This window comes from Moschus berezovskii, chromosome 19 (genome assembly GCF_049115385.1).
Source record: "Moschus berezovskii isolate FMDL1 chromosome 19, NW_MosBer_1.0, whole genome shotgun sequence".
In the NCBI taxonomy this organism is placed as follows: Eukaryota; Metazoa; Chordata; class Mammalia; order Artiodactyla; family Moschidae; genus Moschus; species Moschus berezovskii.
The window spans coordinates 5,651,251-5,673,151 of NC_142478.1; the positions used below are offsets into that span (position 1 = coordinate 5,651,251).

General features: G+C 43.1%; 1 protein-coding gene across 2 annotated transcripts; it reads left to right on the plus strand.

Moving 5' to 3' along the window:
* The first annotated feature begins 3,118 nt into the window (after positions 1-3,118).
* TLR2 (toll like receptor 2) lies at positions 3,119-21,210 on the plus strand. Of its 2 annotated transcripts, none has more exons than XM_055404841.2 (2): positions 3,119-3,317; positions 17,650-21,210. In XM_055404841.2, exons 1-2 carry the CDS (start codon positions 3,304-3,306, stop codon positions 20,018-20,020), a joined length of 2,385 nt encoding a protein of 794 aa, XP_055260816.2. In that variant the 5' UTR covers positions 3,119-3,303; the 3' UTR covers positions 20,021-21,210. The 2 variants fall into 2 exon arrangements, with proteins under 2 accessions (XP_055260816.2, XP_055260817.2); XM_055404842.2 differs by lacking the exon at positions 3,119-3,317 and adding an exon at positions 10,825-11,161.
* The last annotated feature ends 691 nt before the right edge of the window (positions 21,211-21,901 follow it).

Consider the following 21,901-nt stretch of genomic DNA (forward strand, 5'->3'; position numbering starts at 1 on the left):
GGTGCGGGGATGCTGTGACGATGGAGATGATAGAGATGGTGCTGGGAATGCTGTGACGATGGAGATGGTGGAGATGGTGCGGGGATGCTGTGACGATGGAGATGGTGGAGGTGGTGCGGGGATGCTGTGACGATGGAGATGGTGGAGATGGTGCGGGGATGCTGTGACGATGGAGATGGTGGAGATGGTGCGGGGATGCTGTGACGATGGAGATGGTGGAGGTGGTGCGGGGATGCTGTGACGATGGAGATGGTGGAGATGGTGCGGGGATGCTGTGATGATGGAGATGGTGGAGACGGTGCGGGGATGCTGTGATGATGGAGATGGTGGAGATGGTGCTGGGGATGATGATGGAGATGGTGGAGATGGTGGAGATGGTGCTGGCAGAGGAGGTGGTGACAGTGCTTCTAGGTGTTCATACGGAAGGGCAGGGAAAATGTTAGTTACTCAGTTGTGTCTGACTCTTTTTGGCCCCATGGACCATAGACTGCCGGGTTCCTCTGTCCATGGGATTCTCCCGGCAAGAATACTGGAGTGGGTAGCTATTCCCTGCTCCAGGGGATCTTCCCGACCCAGGGATCGGACATGGTGGTGGTGATGGTGCTTCCAATTGTTCATATGGAAGGACAGGGAAGATTCTGGAGACTGGGAGGAAGGAAAACCCTCTCCTTCAATCCTGTGTTTGATGACACAATTGACAAAACAGCTGCCTGTGTGGGAGGTAAGGGTGACTCAGAGATTCTGAAGTCAGAAGAGCTACATCATCCCAACTTCCCCCAGGCTTCCTCCTGGCTACCCCAGTGCCCCTGTGCATCAGGCAAGCATATTCAGACCTCTGGAGGCCACACCCAGGCTGGTAGTTTACCTTCAAAAAGGGGGAAGAACCTAGTGAACCCAAAATTCGGGGTCAGGTATGACTCTCCATAGAATGCTTAGAGAATGGGAACCCCAGGGTCTGCGAGCCCTTCCACTGTGAGCTCCAGCTTGTGCCAAGTATCAGCCTGAATCTAAAGAAGGAAAAAGAGAAGGCAAGAAATGACAAATGAGTTGGAGGAAGAGGCAGGACAAGTGGACCCTGAGAAAGATGCAGGAGGCCAAGTGAGTCATTTTGAACTTGGACAACTGTTGGTGATGTCCAGGTCAGGGAGTGACTGAGGTAGTGCAGGGCAGGAGGTCTGGAGGAGAAGCTGGCATTGGAACCGAGCGGTGATGAGGAGGTTATCTCTGTGACCAGTGAATCTGGGCTCCTGGTGGATCTTAAGAAGTCTACGAGCAAGTGCCAAAGTCTTTGACAAGTGAAAGGAAAGGAATAGGAGGTCAGCAGATGGTGAGACAGAAGAGGCCATGAGGTCAAATGGTGTGTGTGAGCCTGGAACTTCAGAGGAACTGGTTTTCTTACAAACAGTTGGGGAGATAAGAGTCAGTGGCTCTCACATCTCAGGAAGTGGAGTTCCTGGGTCTGATGATGCCTTTTGGGGGACACTGCGGATATAACCCTATAGATTTAATCCCATCGTATAAGCCAAGATTTAGTACAAATCATCTCTCAGTAATCTAAGAGGCCTGGCACTGTTAGTAGTACACGGTAAATAATGTATACGCAGTTGAATCTGTCCCAGTGATGGACAGTTCAGGGAAGCCACAGCTGCGGGGAGGGTGGAAGGACACTGGCCAGACACACGGGAGCAGACCAGGAGACGAGGTCTGAGACCAGAGAAGCTGACTCAGCTCAGAGGAAGCCGTGGGCACAGGCGGCAGAAAAGGAAGGAAAGACGTGACGAACTTTAGTGACTCGAGTTTAATTTTGTCAGCATTGGCTTTTTAAAAAAATGTCTTCAGAATTTCTTTATCTGCAGAAGTGAGAATTTGGAAATTTGCTTTGGCTGTATGATTTAATATCTAAATGACTAACTTTGCCAAGTTAAAACTTTCTCCTTCCTTAAGTGTTCAGGTTCCACTATTCATAAATCTACCAAATTTAAACATCACTTTAAAAGGGACTTTGGCTTTTGTTTGATCCTATTTACAAATTTTGCTAATTAAACCTAAATAATTTTAGCAGCATTTATAAGTGTAATGTATTTGATATTCTCTTTGAGTGTATTAGTTTGACTTAGTAAAACTTTCCTGAGTTCTTAAGTGATGCTTATATAACTAATACACTTATAAGAATAATAAACTGTAAACTCTCTTAAGTGTTTCAATGTATGGCAAGTACTTCGATACATGTTTATACAAAGAATGAAAAATTTCAGCTTAAAATCACAATAAATGAAGTAAACATTTTAAGTTGGAATTACAAGCCTGACCTTGACTCTAACAGGCCAAATTAAAAAAAAATGTGACAAGTCTTGAAAAAAACAGATACTCACAGATTCCTTAACACAAAATATTAATGTAAATACTAATTAAAGTCTTCCAGAGTTTGCATCCAGAAACTTTCTGGGTCAAACCTGACTGTCCATACAATGTCCAAGAAGACAGCAACCTCCAGGCTTTGAAAGATACACACATATAAGAAATCATTGCATCATCATACATAACTAGTGAATTCCTTCATAGAGAGGTGGCCAATGATACAGACTATGAAGCTGGCAATATTCTTGTCTGTGACCATGATTGGTACACACTGAGCCCTGTTTGTGCTTTGTAATAGGACTGAAGCTAGAGAAGGCAGCAGTCACACAGTAATGTCCCTGGGTTTGAGTCATTGTCATGAGCTCATTTTTTCCATCCACATGGAAGGCAGCGACTTGTATGCAGACTGCCACATCCCAAGGTTGGATTTAGCAGCTATCTGATTCTTAAAATATTTCAACATATTTCCCCTGGCACTCCAAAGAACTGGGAAATTGATAAAATTCTGCCTTCTTTTCATATTCTTCCTGATGGATGAGGCCATGCAGAATTAAAATGATACCAGCTGCTCACCAGTGGTTTCCTCTGACTCTGTGGTTGGAAAGAATGCACCAACATTTCTTCATTCTTGTTTTTAAACAAGGTCAGCTATCATGTGGCAAGGATAGGAAGTTGGGCAAGAAGGCACTGGTCACACTCTGTCCCTTGCAGTTTTGCTGTGTCTGTAACGTCCACTCTCCATTCCTCCAGACCCAACTAACGCTCCGAAAAGGCTCATCAACCCATTACTCAACAAGCAATAGCTGATTAGCGCCTCCTGCACTCTTAGGGCTGGCGAGGCCACTGTAAAGACGAGTGCAGAGGCCGTGCCCTCACGAAAGACACATTCAGCCACAACCAGCTGCTCTACGCGAATCTGAAATCTCCTCGTCTGTCGCCTAGTACATGTCTTGCAACAGGTGAAGATTCTTGTCTATTTGAATCTAACTCATAACAACTGACCTCATATGTCATCTTCGTGGTTTGGCCCTTTGCATCTGGGATAGTGCATCAGAGAACTTGAAGAAAAGTCTCTTTCCCTCTTTTTTCATCTTTCCAAGTTGTAGATTCCTGAAATACTTACACATTCTTTAAACTAAAAAGAAATACAAACTTTTATGGGCTTTATGTTCTGAATTAACTTAAGGTTGATGCTTCTGATCCTTAGAAATATATACCAACAAGTTTGAAATCCATGTAGATCAGTCACTTGGACTAACAGATGAAATAGTCAGTTTTACTCTGAGAACTTTTGTCTTTCTTTCTTTTCTTTCTTCCCTCCTTTCTTTCTTTTATTTTTTAAAGAATGAACATTTAGGCCATCAGGAATGGTCTAGGAATATATTAATTTCTGGAATCATTGTAGCCCAATCAGTCTAGTCCTGGAATGGATTTTTTAAAATTTGGGTGATGAATTGCTCTGACTATGCATAGAGTAGTATTGGCAAGACAGAAAGTAGAAAATGAGCATTCCAGAAAGGATAAAGCCATCTGAATATATTAGTCAGATCTCTTGTAAGTGAGAAATTAATGTAAACTTATTAAGGTGAAAGTAGATGTTTTATAAGCAAGGCAGAATGGCCTGCTGGAGAAATTAGGTGTTTTCTCCTTCCTTCTATAAAAAGCAGACAAATGGTCCTCTATTTTGGAGGCCTGATATACCCATTCTTTGCTCTGGAGAGAAAAGGATTATTTAAAGTCAGCTTTATTGAGATAATTTATATATAATCAAATTTATCAATCTAAAAAGCACAGTTTGATGAACTTGACAAAGACACACAGCCATGCAGCCACTGTCACAATCATGATACCGAGCATTTCCATTGCATCCTGAAGTCCCTTTGTGACCCTTAGAGTCAGCCCTCTTCCCCACCCGGTCTCTGCTATCTCTGCTCTCTGTCATGACTTTGCTTCGTGTAGAATTTCACATGAATGGATTCCATACTATGGATTTGCTCGTGTCTGATTTCTTTCACTTGGTATCATTCTTTTCAGATCATACAGTTCTTGTATATTTCAGTACCTCTATCTTTTTATTGCTGAGTAGTAGTCTATGGTATAGATATATAACAATTAATCTATTCATGAGTTGATAGCTATTTGGGTTGTTTCTAGCTCTGAATAAAGTGCATGCTTTTTTGTGGACTTATTTTTCATTTCTCGTGGGTAAATACCCAGGATTGAGATTACTGAGTCATTGATAAGGTGTTAATATAACTTTACAAGAAACTGTCAGACTTTCCTGGAGTATCATTCTGCACTGCCAGCAGCAGTGCATGGAAATTTTCGTTCTATATCCTAACCAGCACTCGGTGTTCTCGGTCTTTATTGTTTTAGCCATTCTAGCGAGCACGTGGGCTTCCCTTGTGGCTCAGTGGTAAAGAAGCTGCCTGTCAATGCGGGAGAGGCAGGTTTGATATCTGGGTCAGGAAGATCTCTTGGAGAAGGAAATGGCAACCCACTCCAGTATTCTTGCCTGGAGAATCCCATGGACAGAGGAGCCTGCGGGACTACAGTCCACGGGGTCGCCAAAGCGTCAGACACAACTGGCAACAGCACAGTGAGCGGTATCTCAATGTGTCCCGCCTCTCAGTTTACTGAGATATGATTGACATGTAATATTGTATTAGTTTAATAATACAACAACAATAATCTTGATATTATTATTATTAATAATTTGATATATGTATGTATTGTGAAATAATTATTACAACCTTTTTACATAATAGCCAGCATGTTAATAACATCCATCACTTCAGTTACCATTTTTTCTTGTGTTGAGAACTTTTAAGACTTATTCTCTTAGCGACTTTCAAAGTTATAATAACAGTATTATTATAGTCACCATGCTGAACATTACATTCCCAGAATTTATGTATCTGATAACTGAGAATTTGTACCTTTTGACCACATATGAAGAGGTCAGTTTTATTCTGAAGGTTTTGGTAAATCTTTCAAGTTTCCAAAATGTTTAAAAGTGAGAAATATTGCTCTTCATATGAGATCATAGGTAACAGAAGAGAATCTTACATTCAGGCCCATGAAAAAACTAATAATAAAAGAAGTTGTAGTTATTAAACAAGATGATTTGAAAATCTGTTTAGAGGATGTAGAACTGGAAGACTGTACTTCAGGAAAATGGAATTTTCAGATATCTGAAATTCCATGATCAGACCAGGCTGAATAGAAACTGTAATAATGACAGTTTAGCTATGAGAATTTTTTACCATGACAGAACTTTAAAGACACGGTTTTTTATATTAACTAAAGATATTCACGGTTGCAAGTGCCAAAGTCTGCTCAATGCCATATCTTCCTTCACAATATTTAAAATCCACAGGATATTTGGATCTCAGTGAAAATTTGATGTTTGGAGAATAATTGAAACAGTTGAAAGGATGCCTCATGCTACCTACATACTTTGCATTTAAGACAACATAATATATAAACTTTGAAGAATGTTACTTACTTTAGAAAAACTTAACATTGAATTTGGTCAGTGTCCACTTGGTTCTTCGCTTAAATTTTATCAGTGGCCAGAAAATTTATCCAATGCAAATATTAAGTAGAATCTAATACCCAGTGTTTCCCAGACACTAGGCATATTAGATGTTAGCAATGTTGTTTTTCAGTTGCCAAGTTATGTCCGACTCTTTGTGACCCTATGGACTGCAGCACGTCAGGCCTCCCTATCCCTCGCCATCTCCTGGAGTTTACCCAAGTTCATGTCCATTGAATCAGTGGTGTCATCCAACCATCTGTACTCTGTTGCCCTCTTCTCCTTTTGCCTTCAATCTTTCCCAGCTTTAGGATCTTTTCCAATGAGTTTGCTCTTTGTATCAGGTGGGCAATGTATTGAAGCTTCTACTTCAGCATTGGTCCTTCCAATGAGTGTTCAAGGTTGATCTCCTTTAGGATGGATTGGTTGGATCTCCTTGCAGTCCAAGGGACTCTCAAGAGTCTTCTCCAACACCATAGTTTGAAAGCATCAATTCTTCGGCGCTCTGCCTTCTTTATGGTCCAACTCTCACATCCGTACATGACCACTAGAATGACCATAGCTTTGACTATGACCTTTGTCAGCAAAGTGATGTCTTTACTTTTTAATACACTGTCTAGGTTTGTCATAGCTTTCCTGCCAAGAAGCAATTGTCTTCTAACTTCATGGCTGCACTCACCATCTGCAGTGATTTCAGAGCCCAAGAAGGGAAGTCTGTCACTGCTTCCATATTTTCACCTCCTATTTGCCATGAAGTGATGGATCCGGATGCCGTGATCTTAGTTTTTTGAAAGTTGAGTTTTAAGTCAGCTTTTTCACTCTCCTCTCTCACCTTCATCAAGATGCTGTTTGGTTCCTTTTCACTCTCTGCCATTAGGGTGCAATCATCTGCATATCTGAGGCTGTTGATATTTCTCCCAGCAATCTTGATTCCAGCTTGTGCCTCATCCAGCCCAGCGTTTCACATGATGTACTCTGCATATAAGTTAAATAAGCAGGGTGACAATATACAGCCTTGGCGTACTCCTTTCCTGTTATGGAACCGGTCCATTGTTCCATGTCTGGTTCTACCTGCTGCTTCCTGACCTGCATACAGGTTTCTCATGATGCAGGTCAGGTGGTCTGGTATTCCCATCTCTTTCAGAATTTTCCACAGTTGTGATCCACACAGTCAAAGACTTCAGTGTAGTCAATGATGCAGAAGTAGATGTTTTTTCTGGAATTCTCTTGCTTTTTCTATGATACAACGGATGTTGGCAGTTGGATCTCCGGTTCCTTTGCCTTTTTTAAATCCAGCCTGAACATCTAGAAGTTCTTGGTTCATGTACTGTTGAAGCCTGGCATGGAGAATTTTGAGCATTACTTTGCTAGTGTGTGAAATGAGTGCAATTGTGTGGTAGTTTGAACATTTTTTGGCATTGCCTTTCTTTGGAATTTGAATGAAAACTGACCTCTTCCAGTCCTGTGGCCACTGCTGAGTTTTCCAAATTTGCTGGCATATTGAGTGTAGCACTTTCACAGCATCATCTTTCAGTATTTGAAATAGGTCAACTGGAATTCCATCACCTTCACTAGCTTTGTTCGTAGTGATGCTTCCTAAGGCCCACTTGACTTCACACTCCAGGACGTCTAGCTCTAGGTGAGTGATCACACCACATGGTTATCTGGGTCATTAATATCTCTTTTGTATAGATCTTCTGTGTATTCTTGCCACCACTTCTTAATATCTTCTGCTTCTATTGGGTCCATACTGTTTCTGTCCTTTATTGTGCCCATCTTTGCATGAAATGTTCCCTTGGTATCTCTAATTTTCTTAACGCGATCTCTAGTCTTTCCCATTCTATTGCTTTCCTCTGTTTCTTTGCATTGATCACTGAGGAAGGCTTTCTTATCTCTCCTTGCTATTCTTTGGAACTTTGCCTTCAATTGGGTGTAACTTTCCCCTTTTCCCTTGTCTTCCCCTTTTCTTCTTTTCTCAGCTATTTGTAAGGCCTCGTCAGACAATCATTTTGCTTTTTTGCATTTCTTTTTCTTGGGGATGGTTTTAATCACTTTCTCCTGCACAGTGTCAGGAACCTCAATCCATAGCTCTTCAGGCACTCTGTTTATCAGAGCTAATCCCTTGAATCTATTTGTCACTTCCACTGTATATTCAGAAGGGATTTTTAAGTCTTTCCCTGGTAGCTCAGTGAGTAAAGAATCTGCCTGTAGTCAGGAGAACCAGGTTCGATCCCTGGGTCTGGAAGATCTCCTGGAGGAGGAATGACTACCCACTCCAGTATCTCATGGACAGAGGAGCCTGGCGGGCCGCAGTCCATTGGGTTGCAAGAGCCGGGCATGACTGAACCACCAGCACACATACCCGAATTGCTAGTGGTTTTCCCTACTTTCTTCAATTTAAGTCTGAATCTGCAGTCCGCTGCTGGTCTTGTTTTTGCTGACTGTATAGAGCTTCTCCATCTTTAGCTGCAAAGAATATAATCACTCTGATTATATTCATTTTACATAGGGACTATTAAATTCTATCCTTCAAAAATTACAGATGTTATTGACATTGTTCAAAGTAGAAAATTTTTGAAGAATGATTGTTTGCATACAAATATCTGTATATTAATTAGTGCAAAGATTACAGCAGATTTTAATTAAGTGATTTTTGATGGATGTTATTTTTTATTATTTTCTTTAACTAGTACAAAATATTTTATGTGAATAAGACACAGACTGTGTTTTTTGATAACTTCATTTTAGAATTTCAGTCAGATTATCAAAAATATGGATACCATGAAAGTTATATTTAAGTGAATACATTTTCATATTGTGTTCATTTTCTTTTTTAAAAAAACAAGTTTTGTGGTTAAATAAGTTTTGAATTAGAGAAGGTGCGATATCGTACCAAAAAGAAGCTAAGGTATTTTGGACTCTAACCTGGGTTTTGCCACTTGGCTGTGAGCCATATGACTTGAGTCAAATTCTTTAATCACTTGAACTGAAAGGTGTTATAATATCAAAACTATTTATTTCACCTGCTATTGGGAGACTCAAGTGAAAAGATTCATATGAAAATGCTTTGAAAACGTGAAGAACTGAACACGCCAGAGTAGAACGTGCAGTTTTGAGGAGAGTGTAAGAGAAATCTTCATTGCAAGGAGATGACACTGGTAATACGTTGTGGGTAAATACATGGTTTTTACCTGACTTTGTCAGAATACTCTAATCGACTTTGGGATTACAAAGCAATAACATCAGCCAATCTAGGCAGCTCTACTAGAAAAGATTCACAGAGAAAGAACAGGGGTTTTAGTTTCAGGGCAAAAAAATTGGAAAGAAGTTTTCCCAAGGATCCACTTGAGAAATTATGAGGAAGAGAGGAAGGATTTTGAAGTAATAAGAAGGAAGTCTTTCCGACAACTGGAGAGCCAGGATGGTCAGGAATGCGGAGAAAAGTCCACAGGTAATCAGTAAACTGTACAGAAAGCCAGATTCCACCCTCTCAAGTTCACGTTCATGCCTGTAGATTAAGTTTGCCTGAGATTGGAGCCTTTAATGAGGACTAGGTTGGGGTCACACAGAGTCGGACACGACTGAAGTGACTTAGCAGCAGCAGCAGCAGCAGCAGCAGCAGGCATGTAGAATGGAGAAGGCAATGGCAAGCCACTCCAGTACTCTTGCCTAGAAAATCCCATGGACGGAGGAGCCTGGTAGGCTGCAGTCCGTGGGGTCGCTAAGGGTCGGACACGACTGAGTGACTTCACTATCACTTTTCACTTTCACACATTGGAGAAGGAAATGGCAACCCACTCCAGTGTTCTTGCCTGGAGAATCCCAGGGACGGCGGAGCCTGGTGGGCTGCCGTCTATGGGGTCACACAGAGTCGGACACGACTGAAGTGACTTAGCAGCAGCAGCAGCAGCAGCAGGTATGTAGAATCAGAGAAGGCAATGGCAACCCACTCCAGTACTCTTGCCTGGAAAATCCCATGGGCAGAGGAGCCTGGTAGGCTGCAGTCCATGGGGTCTCGAAGAGTCTGACACGACTGAGTGACTTCAATGTCTCTTTTCACTTTCATGCATTGGAGAAGGAAATGGCAACCCACTCCACTGTTCTTTCCTGGAGAATCCCAGGGACGTGGGAGCCTGGTGGGCTACCGTCTATGGGTTTGCACAGTCGGACACGACGGAAGCGACTTAGCAGCAGGCATGTAGAATAGGGTAACAGAAAGAAACCTTGGTTTCGGGTAAAATTCTGGTTTCATATCTCATTTCTGCCACTTAGAATTTGCATGGCATTTCCTCCTGTGTCAAAGAGGAAAAAGAAGGCGTATTCAGCCTCTGATCTCAATTTAGGAAGGTCAAATGTAATTATGAAAATAAAATGTGGTTTGTGACTATTAAGGTAGTTCGTTTTCCTTACAGACATGCTTCACTAGTTTCTGTGGCAAAGAAGAAAGCCAAACCAGGCTGTTTGCTTTGGGAATTACCCACTTTGAGAAACAAGGATGGAAATGCACAAAGGAAGGGCTTAGGTTCAAAATCGCAGACCCAAGTGGGAGTACACATCTTTTCACCGTAAGAGCAGGGATGGCAGGTGGCAGGCAGCTACAGACGGACAGTCAGCGCACCACAAAGGGACCACCACGGGACTGAAATGTTTAAACTCCGTGTCGTCCTTATCTGCTCTTCAGGCAAAATCTTACTGGGTTGGTTTGGATAGTGACTGATGAGTTATTTTAATACAGGAGAGCGTAAACTTGCGAGTGGAAGTGGACCGTGTAGATATGCTGACGGGGAAATAGTGTTGAAAAGGGCGTAGGGGCAGGGGTGAGCCTGAATTTGGGCATCCAAGGGTGCAGAAGAGTGGAGAGGTGGAGTTTAAAGGCCGAGTGTTTCAGGGTAATAAGAGGCTTTGGGTGATCGAGGCTTCAGGAAAATACTGGTTGGGTAATAAGCCTTCTCGTTGGTTTCGAAATGTGTGTGGTGGGGGAATCCCACACGAAGGCTTGAAGCGTCTCCCCGCAACCCGGGCCCCAGCGCCCTCCTCCGACCCGGGCAGCACCCGGGCACGGTCCCCGCCGGAGCCCGCGGGGAAGCGCGGCGGCGCGCTGGGCCGCGGGTGTCCCGCGCGCTCCGCGGAACGGCGGCCCCGCACCCGCGAGGAGGGGCGAGGAGGGGCGCCGGCGGCGCACACCGTCCCGCGCGCGCTTCCGGGGCCGCTCCCGGCCGCAGGCTGTGGAAGGCGCTGCCTGGCTGCGGCCGCGCGAGTCCCCAGGTACGTCGGGCAGGAATTAGGATCCGCGGGCATCCCCGCTCCGCAGCCTTCCCCGGGCCGGGCGGGTGGCCAGGCAGGCAGGGCCCCAGGGTGGCTGAGCGCGGACGCGGGCGCCGGGCATCCCCGCCTCCCGGTCGGCGGCACCCGGGCAGAGTGGGGCACTGGGCCCCGAGGCCGCGACGCTGCCGCCGCCCGGCCCGCGCTGTCCCGGGGAGGAGCGGCGGCCGCCCGGAAAGGGCCGGGGGCGCGGCCGGGGTTCGCCCAGCCCTCGGAGTCCGGGTGTCCGCCGGCCGCGGCGGAGCGCAGGGCCCTCCAGCCTCCTAGCGGGGCTTCGCGCTGGGGGCGGCCGCGTTCCGGGAGGCGAGGGGCGGGCGGCCAAGGTTCCCCGAAGGGCCGCCGTCCCGCCGGCCGCTGTGCATGCCCCGGCCGCTGCCGCCTCCTTCACTCGGAGCGGCTGTGGTGCGGCTCGGGTGGAAGCTGTCCGGGCTGCCAGGCGCGTCTGCGCTCACTGCTCACCGCGGGGACCCGGCTTCCAGGGCTGGGATTTCCCACCAGGGCTCAGAAGTGGGACAGGGTCAGGACTGGGATCTGCCCAGGACTCCCGGCGCCCCGAGCCTGGCCTCTGTCCCCGAGGTGGGCTTCACGCCCTTTCACCTTCTATAAATGAGAACTTGTGTTGAGAACTTCGATGCCAGGCAGGAAAATATTTTTCCTGTTTGGGGGGTAAAAAATCTGGGAGAAGAGACAGAAATTGTTCCGGGTGTGAGCAGTTCAGGTGGGTGAGATGCTTGTAATCTTGTAGAAGGTCTCGTCTGCACTGCCTGTAATGTTGCTAACTCAGATCTTCGGCAAAAAGCAACTGGGTGGCAGGATGGCCTGACTTGAAAGTAGAGACCAAAAAAAAAAAAAAAAAAGGCAGATATCCTATTTCAAAATGACTTATTCACCAATATTTTGTTTCTTCCTCTTCTGAGCAGGAAACCTTTGTATCTTTAAACTTTTTGTAGTGAACGCATTTTACAAACATTGCCTGAAGTTGACAACTTGTTTTGGAAGTTTCTAAGCTGTCAGTTAATTTTTTTTCATTGTGTTACTTAAGGATTTGACTTGATTGGTTAAATATCTTGTTTTGATTTTGGTGATTGAGCATAATTAATTATATGTGGCATCTTGGTGTAACCTCTTGATGAATATCTTTCTGGAAATTGCCTGTCAAAAATTTTGTTTTTATCTCCACAATATCATATTTACATCACTGTGTCCTCATACAGCAGAGGCGTGTCTGAGTTTCTGAGTGCTGTCTTCTTCCTTATCTATTGTTATGCTAAAAAAATTCAGTTGTTGCCTCTTGTTGCCTATTCTTACCAGGTTTATTTTCCATGTTGCTAAGGAACATATATATTTGGGTACTTCTTTCAACAACGGTCTATACATAAAATTCTTTTTTAGGTCTTGACTGTCTGAAAATGTCTTAGCTTTACTCTTGGATGATTATATAAATGGATATAAATGTCTAGACTAACAGGTATGTTTTCTCAGCCCTTTGGGGCTATTATTCCATTGTTTTGAGGCTAGATGAGAAATTTCTATTCTTTTTTTTTGTTTGCGATTTAATATACATTTATAATTTGTGAACTTACATTTTTATTTAGTTCTGAAAAATTCTTAGTTATTTGAAAAGACCCTGATGCTGGGAAAGATTGAAGGCAGGAGGAAAAGCAGACGACAGAGGATGCAATGGTTGGATGGCATCACCGACTCAATGGACATGAGTTTGAGTAAACTTCGGGAGTTGGTGATGGACAGGGAGGCATGGCGTGCTGCAGTTCATGGGCAACTCAACTGATATCTTTTAATATTTGGATCCATACCAGCGTTTGTGGCAGACCTTATGGGAGGTTTCTAAGAAGCTAGCTTCTAGCCAGGTGGAGACCGAGGGTCAGAGGGCAGAGATTTGTGAGGGCCCTGTTCTCAGAAGGTGTAGCCTCTTCCCTGTGCCTGGCTTTATGGAGAGCCCACTTGCACTCCTCTGCCAGGGTCAGGCCATGAGTCTGTCCCTCTCCAGTCCGGCTTCACCTCAGCATCTCAGCCCTTGACCTGGAGCAGAAGTCTGGTCCAGCTTTCACACTGAGCCACAGGGCTTCAGCTTCCTCTCAGCTAGGTCACCTCTAACACCAGGCTTACTTCTAGACTCCCATCCTATCCTAAGTCTGGGACCAATAATTCCTCATCACTCTGGCAACTTTCTGAATTCTTTAAACACATGATTTTTATACTTTGTGCAGATCCACAACCTTCATTCGATGTGACTCCACTCCATCTAACTTGAGCATCCCTTCCCTTTCCTGGTGTCTTACACTGAAGAGTTCTCTGCCCCCTGCTATAATGTATTGAGGAAATGTGAGGAGAGGCAAGTAATTCTGACCTTAAGTATCGAGTGGTTAACCATAGTTTTAGCATCATCAATAATTTTTATTTGTTGAAAACTGATCATGGAATAGGTGTCATATGATATTTATATGAAAGCGCCCAAGATCTCTACTTGTATACATTTCACCTTTTAAAGAGAAAAGCAGCTAGGAAAAAGTTTAAAATGGGCATATTTGACCCTAAATCTTAGTATAATAAAAGGAATTGGTATAGATTCCTTAAGATTTGTGCACTGTCTTACACAGTGGACAAAATCAAGTAAATTTTGGTTGCTCAGTACAATTCTACTAAGGATTTTTCTTCCAGCAACTGACTAAGCAGGAAGACAATGGGATAGACACAGGCCCAAACAGTAATAGCCATCTCATCCTAACTCTGTTAGTGTTAGAGGTGGGGACAGTGCTGGATCTATGGCCTCTGTGGGTTAGTGTCTATTGTCTGCTGTTTCTATTCTTCTTGTGCTTATTACCTTGCTTCCGTTAGTGCATGGTTGTTTTTTGTTTTATACTGGATATTGTATCTGAAAAATTGTTTGCAGAATGACATCTGAGGCCTAGAACGATGCTGTCTTCTTCTGAAGCAAATTTTCCTTTGCTACTTCGTGCTAGGTACCCATGAGCACTAGCATTCCAGAAATGATCTTGGACCTTATTCAGAGATCGAGGCTGCCTGAGCCATCCGGATAAATCAGAGCTGTGATGGAGCCTCTGTGAGGACTTCTCTTCCTCTGACTTGGTCTTTCCTATCCAATCCGTGACTGCCCCAGACCTTAACACTCAAGTCCCTGTCTTCTAAGGCTGTCAAAAGCGCTCTGCAACTTGTCAGACTGTGGTACTGTGTTCACAGTGATAAAAGACAAGGCTGAAAGTTTTGGCAGAGTATTTGAAACTATGACAATGACATAGCAGATGTGAAAAGGAACCAAATAGAAATCATATAGATTAAAACTGTAATAATAAAAACATTTAAAATCAGTGGATGGATTTAGCAGTAAATTCAACATAGTTGAAGAAAAAAAATAAACTAGAAAATAGATCAGAAGAAAATATTTAGAATGAAACTTGAAGAGACCAAAGTATGGAAAGAGCAGAGTAGAAAGAGACATGGATGATACAGCTAAACTAGTGCTTAGATGAAAATTCATGACCTGAAATGGATATGTTAGAAGTGAAGAGTGGCTGAAAATTAATAAGGAAACATCTATCTAGGGAAATTCAAATGAAAACATTAAAATAAATCCAGAGAAAGCAGAAGGAAGGAAATAGTAATATAGAAGTAGAAAATCGAGGCTCTGTCGATTGAAAGGTTGGTTTTGTGAAAATGCTAATAAAGATGATAAACCTCTGGCAAGACAATCGAGAAAGAAAGCAGGCATGAATAACTCATCTAAGGAATAGAATAGAGGTCCTTTAGACATTAGAATAATAAGAGGATATAAGTACCTATGTCAGTAAACTTAACAAATTAGGAGAAAATATGATAAATTCCTTGAAAAACATAACTGAGGAAAGAATAAAAAGAAAATCTGAATCATTCTGTAACTTAAGTTAATGTATTTAACAACAACAACAGCATTAGGAGGAAGGAAATTTAAAGGGCAATTTTATTTCTGAGTATAGATTCAGAAATTCTAAACAAAATATTATAAATAAAATCCAGCAATATGTAAAAAGGATAATACATCCAGACAAATGTGGGTTTATTTTAAAAATGCAAGGTTGCTTTAACACTGAAGTTTATCCATGTAGTCACCAATATTTATTAACAAAGTAAAGAAGGAAATGTTATTATCTCAATAGTTATAGGAAGAAAAAAAGAATTTGATAAAATTCAGCATTTACTAATAAACAGAATAAAGTATAAGGATTGAAAAAAGGAAATAAAATGATCATTATACCTGGATGATATGATTGTGTATGTAGCAAATAAACAGGAATTTATAAACTGTGAAGATTGCCGAATTAGTTTTGTAAGGTTGCTCAATGCATGGTAAATATGTAAAATTGAATTGAATTTCTCTCTCTGTATCTATAAGTATATGCCATATATAAGTAACACTATTTTCAAAACTTCAAAAGTATCAAATGCCTAGGAATAAATATCACAAAAATATGCTCAAGACCTCTATATGGAAAATCATAAGGTATTATTGTGATAAAGAAGACCAAAATAAATAGAAATATATCATGCTGATGAATTGAGAGCTTCAATATTGTAATGATGTCAATAATTCCCAAATTATCTATAGATTCATGGCATTGTCAATTAAAATCAATGGATTTTATTTTTGAAACTGCTAAGCTAATTCTGTAGTTTATAAGAATATACAGAGGGCCAGGACTAACCAAGGCTCACTTAAAGAAGAACAAGGAGGAAGGCCTTGCTCTTCTGGATATGAAGATGTGTCATATATTTAATGTTACCTGTACAAAGCCAGATGCGTAGACCTCGGATCCGAATAGAGAGCCCTGAGGGGGCACACTCACCCTTAGATGGACGTGTGAGTATTGGCAAAGGTAGTATTGTTGCTTCCCCAAAATGATCTTTTGAAAAATGTACTGAGTCAAACATCTGCCTCAGTGATTCAGCGGGTAAAGAATCCTCCTGCAATGCAGGGACATAAGAGACATGGGTTTGATCCCTGGGTCAGAAAGATCCCCTGGAGGAGGAAATGCCAACCCACTCCAGTATTCTTGCCTGGAGAATTTCGTGGACAGAGGAGCCTGGTGAACTACAGGACATGGGGTTGCAAAGAGTCAGACATGACTGAGAGAGCGCACACACGCACACACACATACGCACACTGAGTCAAACACTGTTTCCTGCACTTAGTTTCTCAGGAAGAGAAAGTTCTGATGGTCTGATTGTCCCTCAACCCAACAAACCCCCTTTCTCTGCCTGGGATTCTCAGCATCCCTCCTGTCTGCTAGTCATAAGTGCAAAACAGGTTGACAAGCATGGAACTTTTTCTTTTGGTTAAAGAGCACACTCTTCCTGGAGCTGCTTCTAGTGAAAGGTGGTCAGAGAGAGCTGTGGTTTGGCTTTGTGAGACCTCTAACTCTTGGGGGCATCAGATCAGACAAGAGGTGTGTTCTAGTGGAAGATCTGAAGGGTACAGATAAGATGTTCTAAGTCCACTTGGTTAAGCCTAGCCCTTTTCTTAAACTGCTAGCTTTTCATCCTCTATCATTCATTGCTTATTTTTCAATCCATGATTGGTCCTGCTCCGTATTCCCAGGTGGTGCTGTGCTTTTTATGTCATTGTTCAGTGGTGGTCTATCTGTGTTAGTGTGGTTGGAGGTGTTAAGGAATTCATTTTTTATCCTATTCATACATTCCATTTCCCTCTTGGTTATTTCTTGGTGTATATGTGTGTGTGAGGAATTGATGCTTTTGAACTGTGGTGTTGGAGAAGACTCTTGAGAGTCCCTTGGACTGCAAGGAGATCGAATCAGTCCATCCTAAAGGAGATCAGTCCTGAATATTCATTGGGAGGACTGATGCTGAAGCTGAAACTCCAGTACTTTGGCCACCTGATACGAAGACCTGACTCATTTGAAAAGACCCTGATGCTGGGAAAGATTGAAGGCGGGAGGGGAAGGGGATGACAGAGGATGAGATGGTTGGATGGCATCACTGACTCAGTGGACATGAGTTTTCGTAAACTCCAGGAGTTGGTGATGAACAGGGAGGCCTGGTGTGCTGCAGTCCATGGGGTCGCAAAGAGTCGGACATGACTGAGTGACTGAAGTGAACTGAGCTAATGTGTGTGCGAGTGTGTGTTATATCTTGTTCATTTATGGCTGGCTTGGGCTTTGTTGCTGCATGTGGGCTTCTATTGTTGTGGAGCGTGGGTCCTAGGTGCATGGGCTTCGGTACTTGCAGCACATGGGCTCAGTAGCTATGGTGCAGCTGAGTCCCCTGCATTGGCAGGTGGCTTCTTAACCCCTGGACCTGGGGAAGTCCCATGTTTTATGTCTTACAGAACATTTCTCAAGAACTGCAATTAAGCCATGATGTCAAACACAGTCATTCATTTGAACCTCTTTTCTTTGTAGGTCAAATCACTGGACAATGCTGTGTGCTTTGTGGACAGCGTGGGCCTGGGCTGTAATCAGCCTGTCCACGGAAGGAGCCTCTGGTCAGGCTTTTTCTCTGTCTTGTGACCCAACTGGTGTCTGCGATGGCCATTCCAGATCCTTAAGCTCCATCCCCTCTGGTCTCACGGCAGGTGTGAAAAGCCTTGACCTGTCCAACAACGAGATCACCTATGTCGGCAACAGAGACCTGCAGAGGTGTGTGAACCTGAAGACTCTGAGGCTGGCGGCCAATGAAATTCACACAGTGGAGGAAGATTCTTTTTTTCACCTGAGGAATCTTCAATATTTGGACTTATCCTATAATCGCTTATCTAACTTATCATCCTCCTGGTTTAGGTCCCTTTATGTCTTGAAATTCTTAAACTTACTGGGAAATTTATACAAGACACTTGGGGAGACATCTCTTTTTTCTCATCTCCCAAATCTGCGGACCCTGAAAGTAGGAAATAGTAACAGCTTCACTGAGATTCATGAAAAGGATTTCACTGGACTGACTTTTCTTGAGGAGCTTGAGATCAGTGCTCAAAATCTGCAGATATACGCGCCAAAGAGTTTAAAGTCAATCCAGAACATTAGCCATCTGATTCTTCATCTGAAGCAGCCTGTTTTACTCCTGGACATTCTTGTAGATATTGTAAGTTCCTTAGATTATTTAGAACTGAGAGATACTAATTTGCACACTTTCCATTTTTCAGAAGCATCCATCAGTGAAATGAATACATCAGTTAAAAAGCTTATATTTAGAAATGTGCAATTCACCGATGGAAGTTTTGTTGAAGCTGTCAAACTGTTTAACTATGTTTCTGGGATCTTAGAAGTAGAGTTTGATGACTGTACCCATGATGGAATTGGCGATTTCAGTGCACTGACTTTGGCCAGAATTAGATACCTAGGTAACGTGGAGACGTTAACAATACGGAAGTTGCATATTCCACAGTTTTTCTTATTTCATGATCTGAGTAGTATATATTCACTCACAGGCAAAGTTAAAAGAGTCACAATAGAAAACAGTAAGGTTTTTCTCGTTCCTTGTTTACTTTCACAACATTTAAAATCATTAGAATATTTGGATCTCAGTGAAAACTTAATGTCTGAAGAAACCTTGAAAAACTCAGCCTGTGAGCATGCCTGGCCCTTCCTTCAAACCTTGGTTTTAAGGCAGAATCGTTTGAAATCACTAGAAAAAACTGGAGAACTTTTGCTTACTCTGAAAAATCTGAATAACCTTGATATCAGTAAGAATAACTTTCTCTCAATGCCTGAAACTTGTCAGTGGCCAGGAAAAATGAAACAGTTGAACTTATCCAGCACGAGGATACACAGTTTAACCCAGTGCCTTCCCCAGACCCTGGAAATTTTAGATGTTAGCAATAACAATCTCGATTCATTTTCTTTGATTTTGCCACAACTCAAAGAACTTTATATTTCCAGAAATAAGTTGAAGACTCTACCAGATGCCTCCTTCTTACCCGTGTTATCTGTTATGAGAATTAGCAGAAATATAATAAATGCTTTCTCGAAGGAACAACTTGATTCTTTTCAACAACTGAAGACTTTGGAGGCCGGTGGCAACAACTTCATTTGCTCCTGTGACTTCCTGTCCTTTATGCAGGGACAGCAGGTGCTGGCCTGTGTCCTGCCCGACTGGCCGGATGACTACCACTGTGACTCCCCCTCCCACGTGCGGGGCCAGCGGGTGCAGGACGCCCGGCTCTCCCTTTCTGAGTGCCACAGGGCGGCCGTGGTGTCTGCCATGTGCTGTGCCCTCTTCCTGTTGCTCCTGCTCACGGGGGTGCTGTGTCACCGTTTCCACGGCCTGTGGTACATGAAGATGATGTGGGCCTGGCTCCAGGCCAAGAGGAAGCCCAGGAAGGCTCCCCGCAGGGACATCTGCTACGACGCCTTTGTGTCCTACAGTGAGCGGGATTCCTACTGGGTGGAGAACCTCATGGTCCAGGAGCTGGAGCACTTCAACCCTCCCTTTAACCTGTGTCTTCATAAGCGAGACTTCATTCCTGGCAAGTGGATTATCGACAACATCATTGACTCCATTGAAAAGAGTCACAAAACCATCTTTGTGCTTTCGGAGAACTTTGTGAAGAGCGAATGGTGCAAGTATGAGCTGGACTTCTCCCATTTCCGTCTATTTGATGAGAACGATGATGCTGCCATTCTGATTCTGCTGGAGCCCATTGACAAGAAGGCCATTCCCCAGCGCTTCTGTAAGCTGCGGAAGATCATGAACACCAAGACCTACCTGGAGTGGCCCATGGATGAGACCCAGCAGGAAGGGTTTTGGTTAAATTTGAGAGCTGCAGTAAGGTCCTAGGATCCTTCATTAAGGGTCAGTCTTGGTCTGGTGGTGGTCCTTCTATCACTGGTTAGAACTGAGTCCATTCTGACTCGATTATATGTAAACCATCCAGTGAATATTCACTGGAAGGACTGATGCTGAAGCTGAAGCTCCAGTACTTTGGTCACCTGATGTGAAGAGCTGACTCACTGGAAAAGACCCTGATGCTGGGAAAGATTGAGGGCAGGAGGAGGAGAAGGGGACGACGGAGGATGAGATGGTTGGATGGCATCATCGACTCAAGGGATATGAGTTTGAGCAAGCTCCAGGAAATAGTGAAGGACAGGGGAGCCTGGCGTACTGCAGTCCATGAGGTTGCAAAGAGTCAGACAGGATTTAGAGACCGAACAACAGCCGTATATAAACTGTATGAATGAGGACCTGCTTACTAAAATGACTAAAACTGTTCAAATTTTGTCTAGAGTGCTGTTTTATAAAAACTGCTACCAAATTGGAAAAACATGGTTCTAGGCTTTTATTTATCCTATGAGACAGTCATGATCTCAGTCCATTATTGATATGTGAATTATCTGTAGCAATTGGCTTAGTTCATTAGGAAATGAATAGATTTTAAGTGACTTCCATCAGCTTTCTGCCAGGGAACTCATCCATGTCTGGAAAGGGTGTTCTTTATCCCCCAGCTGTCCCTTCTGTGTGTGACTGCTTTCAGGAGCAACACAACAAAATGTTAAAGTCCTTCAGCCAAATGTATTGCTCTCCTTAGAAAAAAAAGTGCTGTTTTGTGTCCCCATTAAGTTTACAGGATACTAAATTACCTAGAGGGTATATTTTAAAAAATGAACTGTGTGTGTCTTTCTCGGTATTTGATAGGTTTCTCCAGCCATAGTTACTTGAGATAGAGTATATAACCCAAGATGCAGTAAATTATGTATTTCTATAGAAATGAAACTAATGAAATAAGTACTCAATTTTGAAGAATTTTAAAGCAGTCTCTTATATCCCTGATGCTGACCTTCAGCCTTTAGTTGCGTTCAAAGTTCTCATTAGTGTCTGGTTACTCTGCTCTCAGCTCCCCGAATCATGTTGCTTTTTCCTTCTTTGAAAAAGTTTTGTTCCTAATTCTAAAAAGGGCTCTCTTTTTTTTTCTCTTTCTGAAATGTTATAGAGATATGTGTGAGCTAAATAAATTTTTAAGCAAGCATCGACCTAGAGGTCCCTCACAATGACTCAAAAATATTTGATACACAATGATTTAAAAGAAAGATACTACTTCCATATGTTAATTTTTAGAATCTAGATAATAAGACATTAAATGAATGCATTAAGTTTAAAAGCAAGGATCTATTTATGGATTTCATGAAACTCACTTGTTAAGCTGGGAACCTTGTGTGAAGGAAGTGACCTTGCTTCATCTTCAGCCAGAACTGGGTCTGTGTGGTTTACTGGGGTCTGGAGTCAGCAAGCCCTGGGTTAGGTCAAGTGCATCTTTGGGTAACTCCATCTGACCGCAGACATTTCCCTGTCACAAAGACATGGCAGTAACGAATCCATCAGAGGGCCCTGTGTCGAGGCCGATGCGCGGCCGAGTCAGAGAAGCACTGTGCACACGCCCCGGGCACTGTTCCGGCTGGGGAGGCACGGGGACCACGCCTGCTAGAAAGGAGGCCTGGCTGCTCACGCGGGTCGACAGGTGCCTGTGGCAGATGTTGGCCATGATTACCTTCCAAGGACTGAGTCATCGCCTTACATATTATGGTTTGTAAATGAACATTTTTGTGTTATGGGTCCTAGCAGGGGTCTCGGGTATATTTTCTGTTGTTTGCGGAAAGTTATACCAAAGAAATAAGTCCATTAAGTGCATAATAGGTTTTAGTCCTTGGGAAACCCACAGGGTGG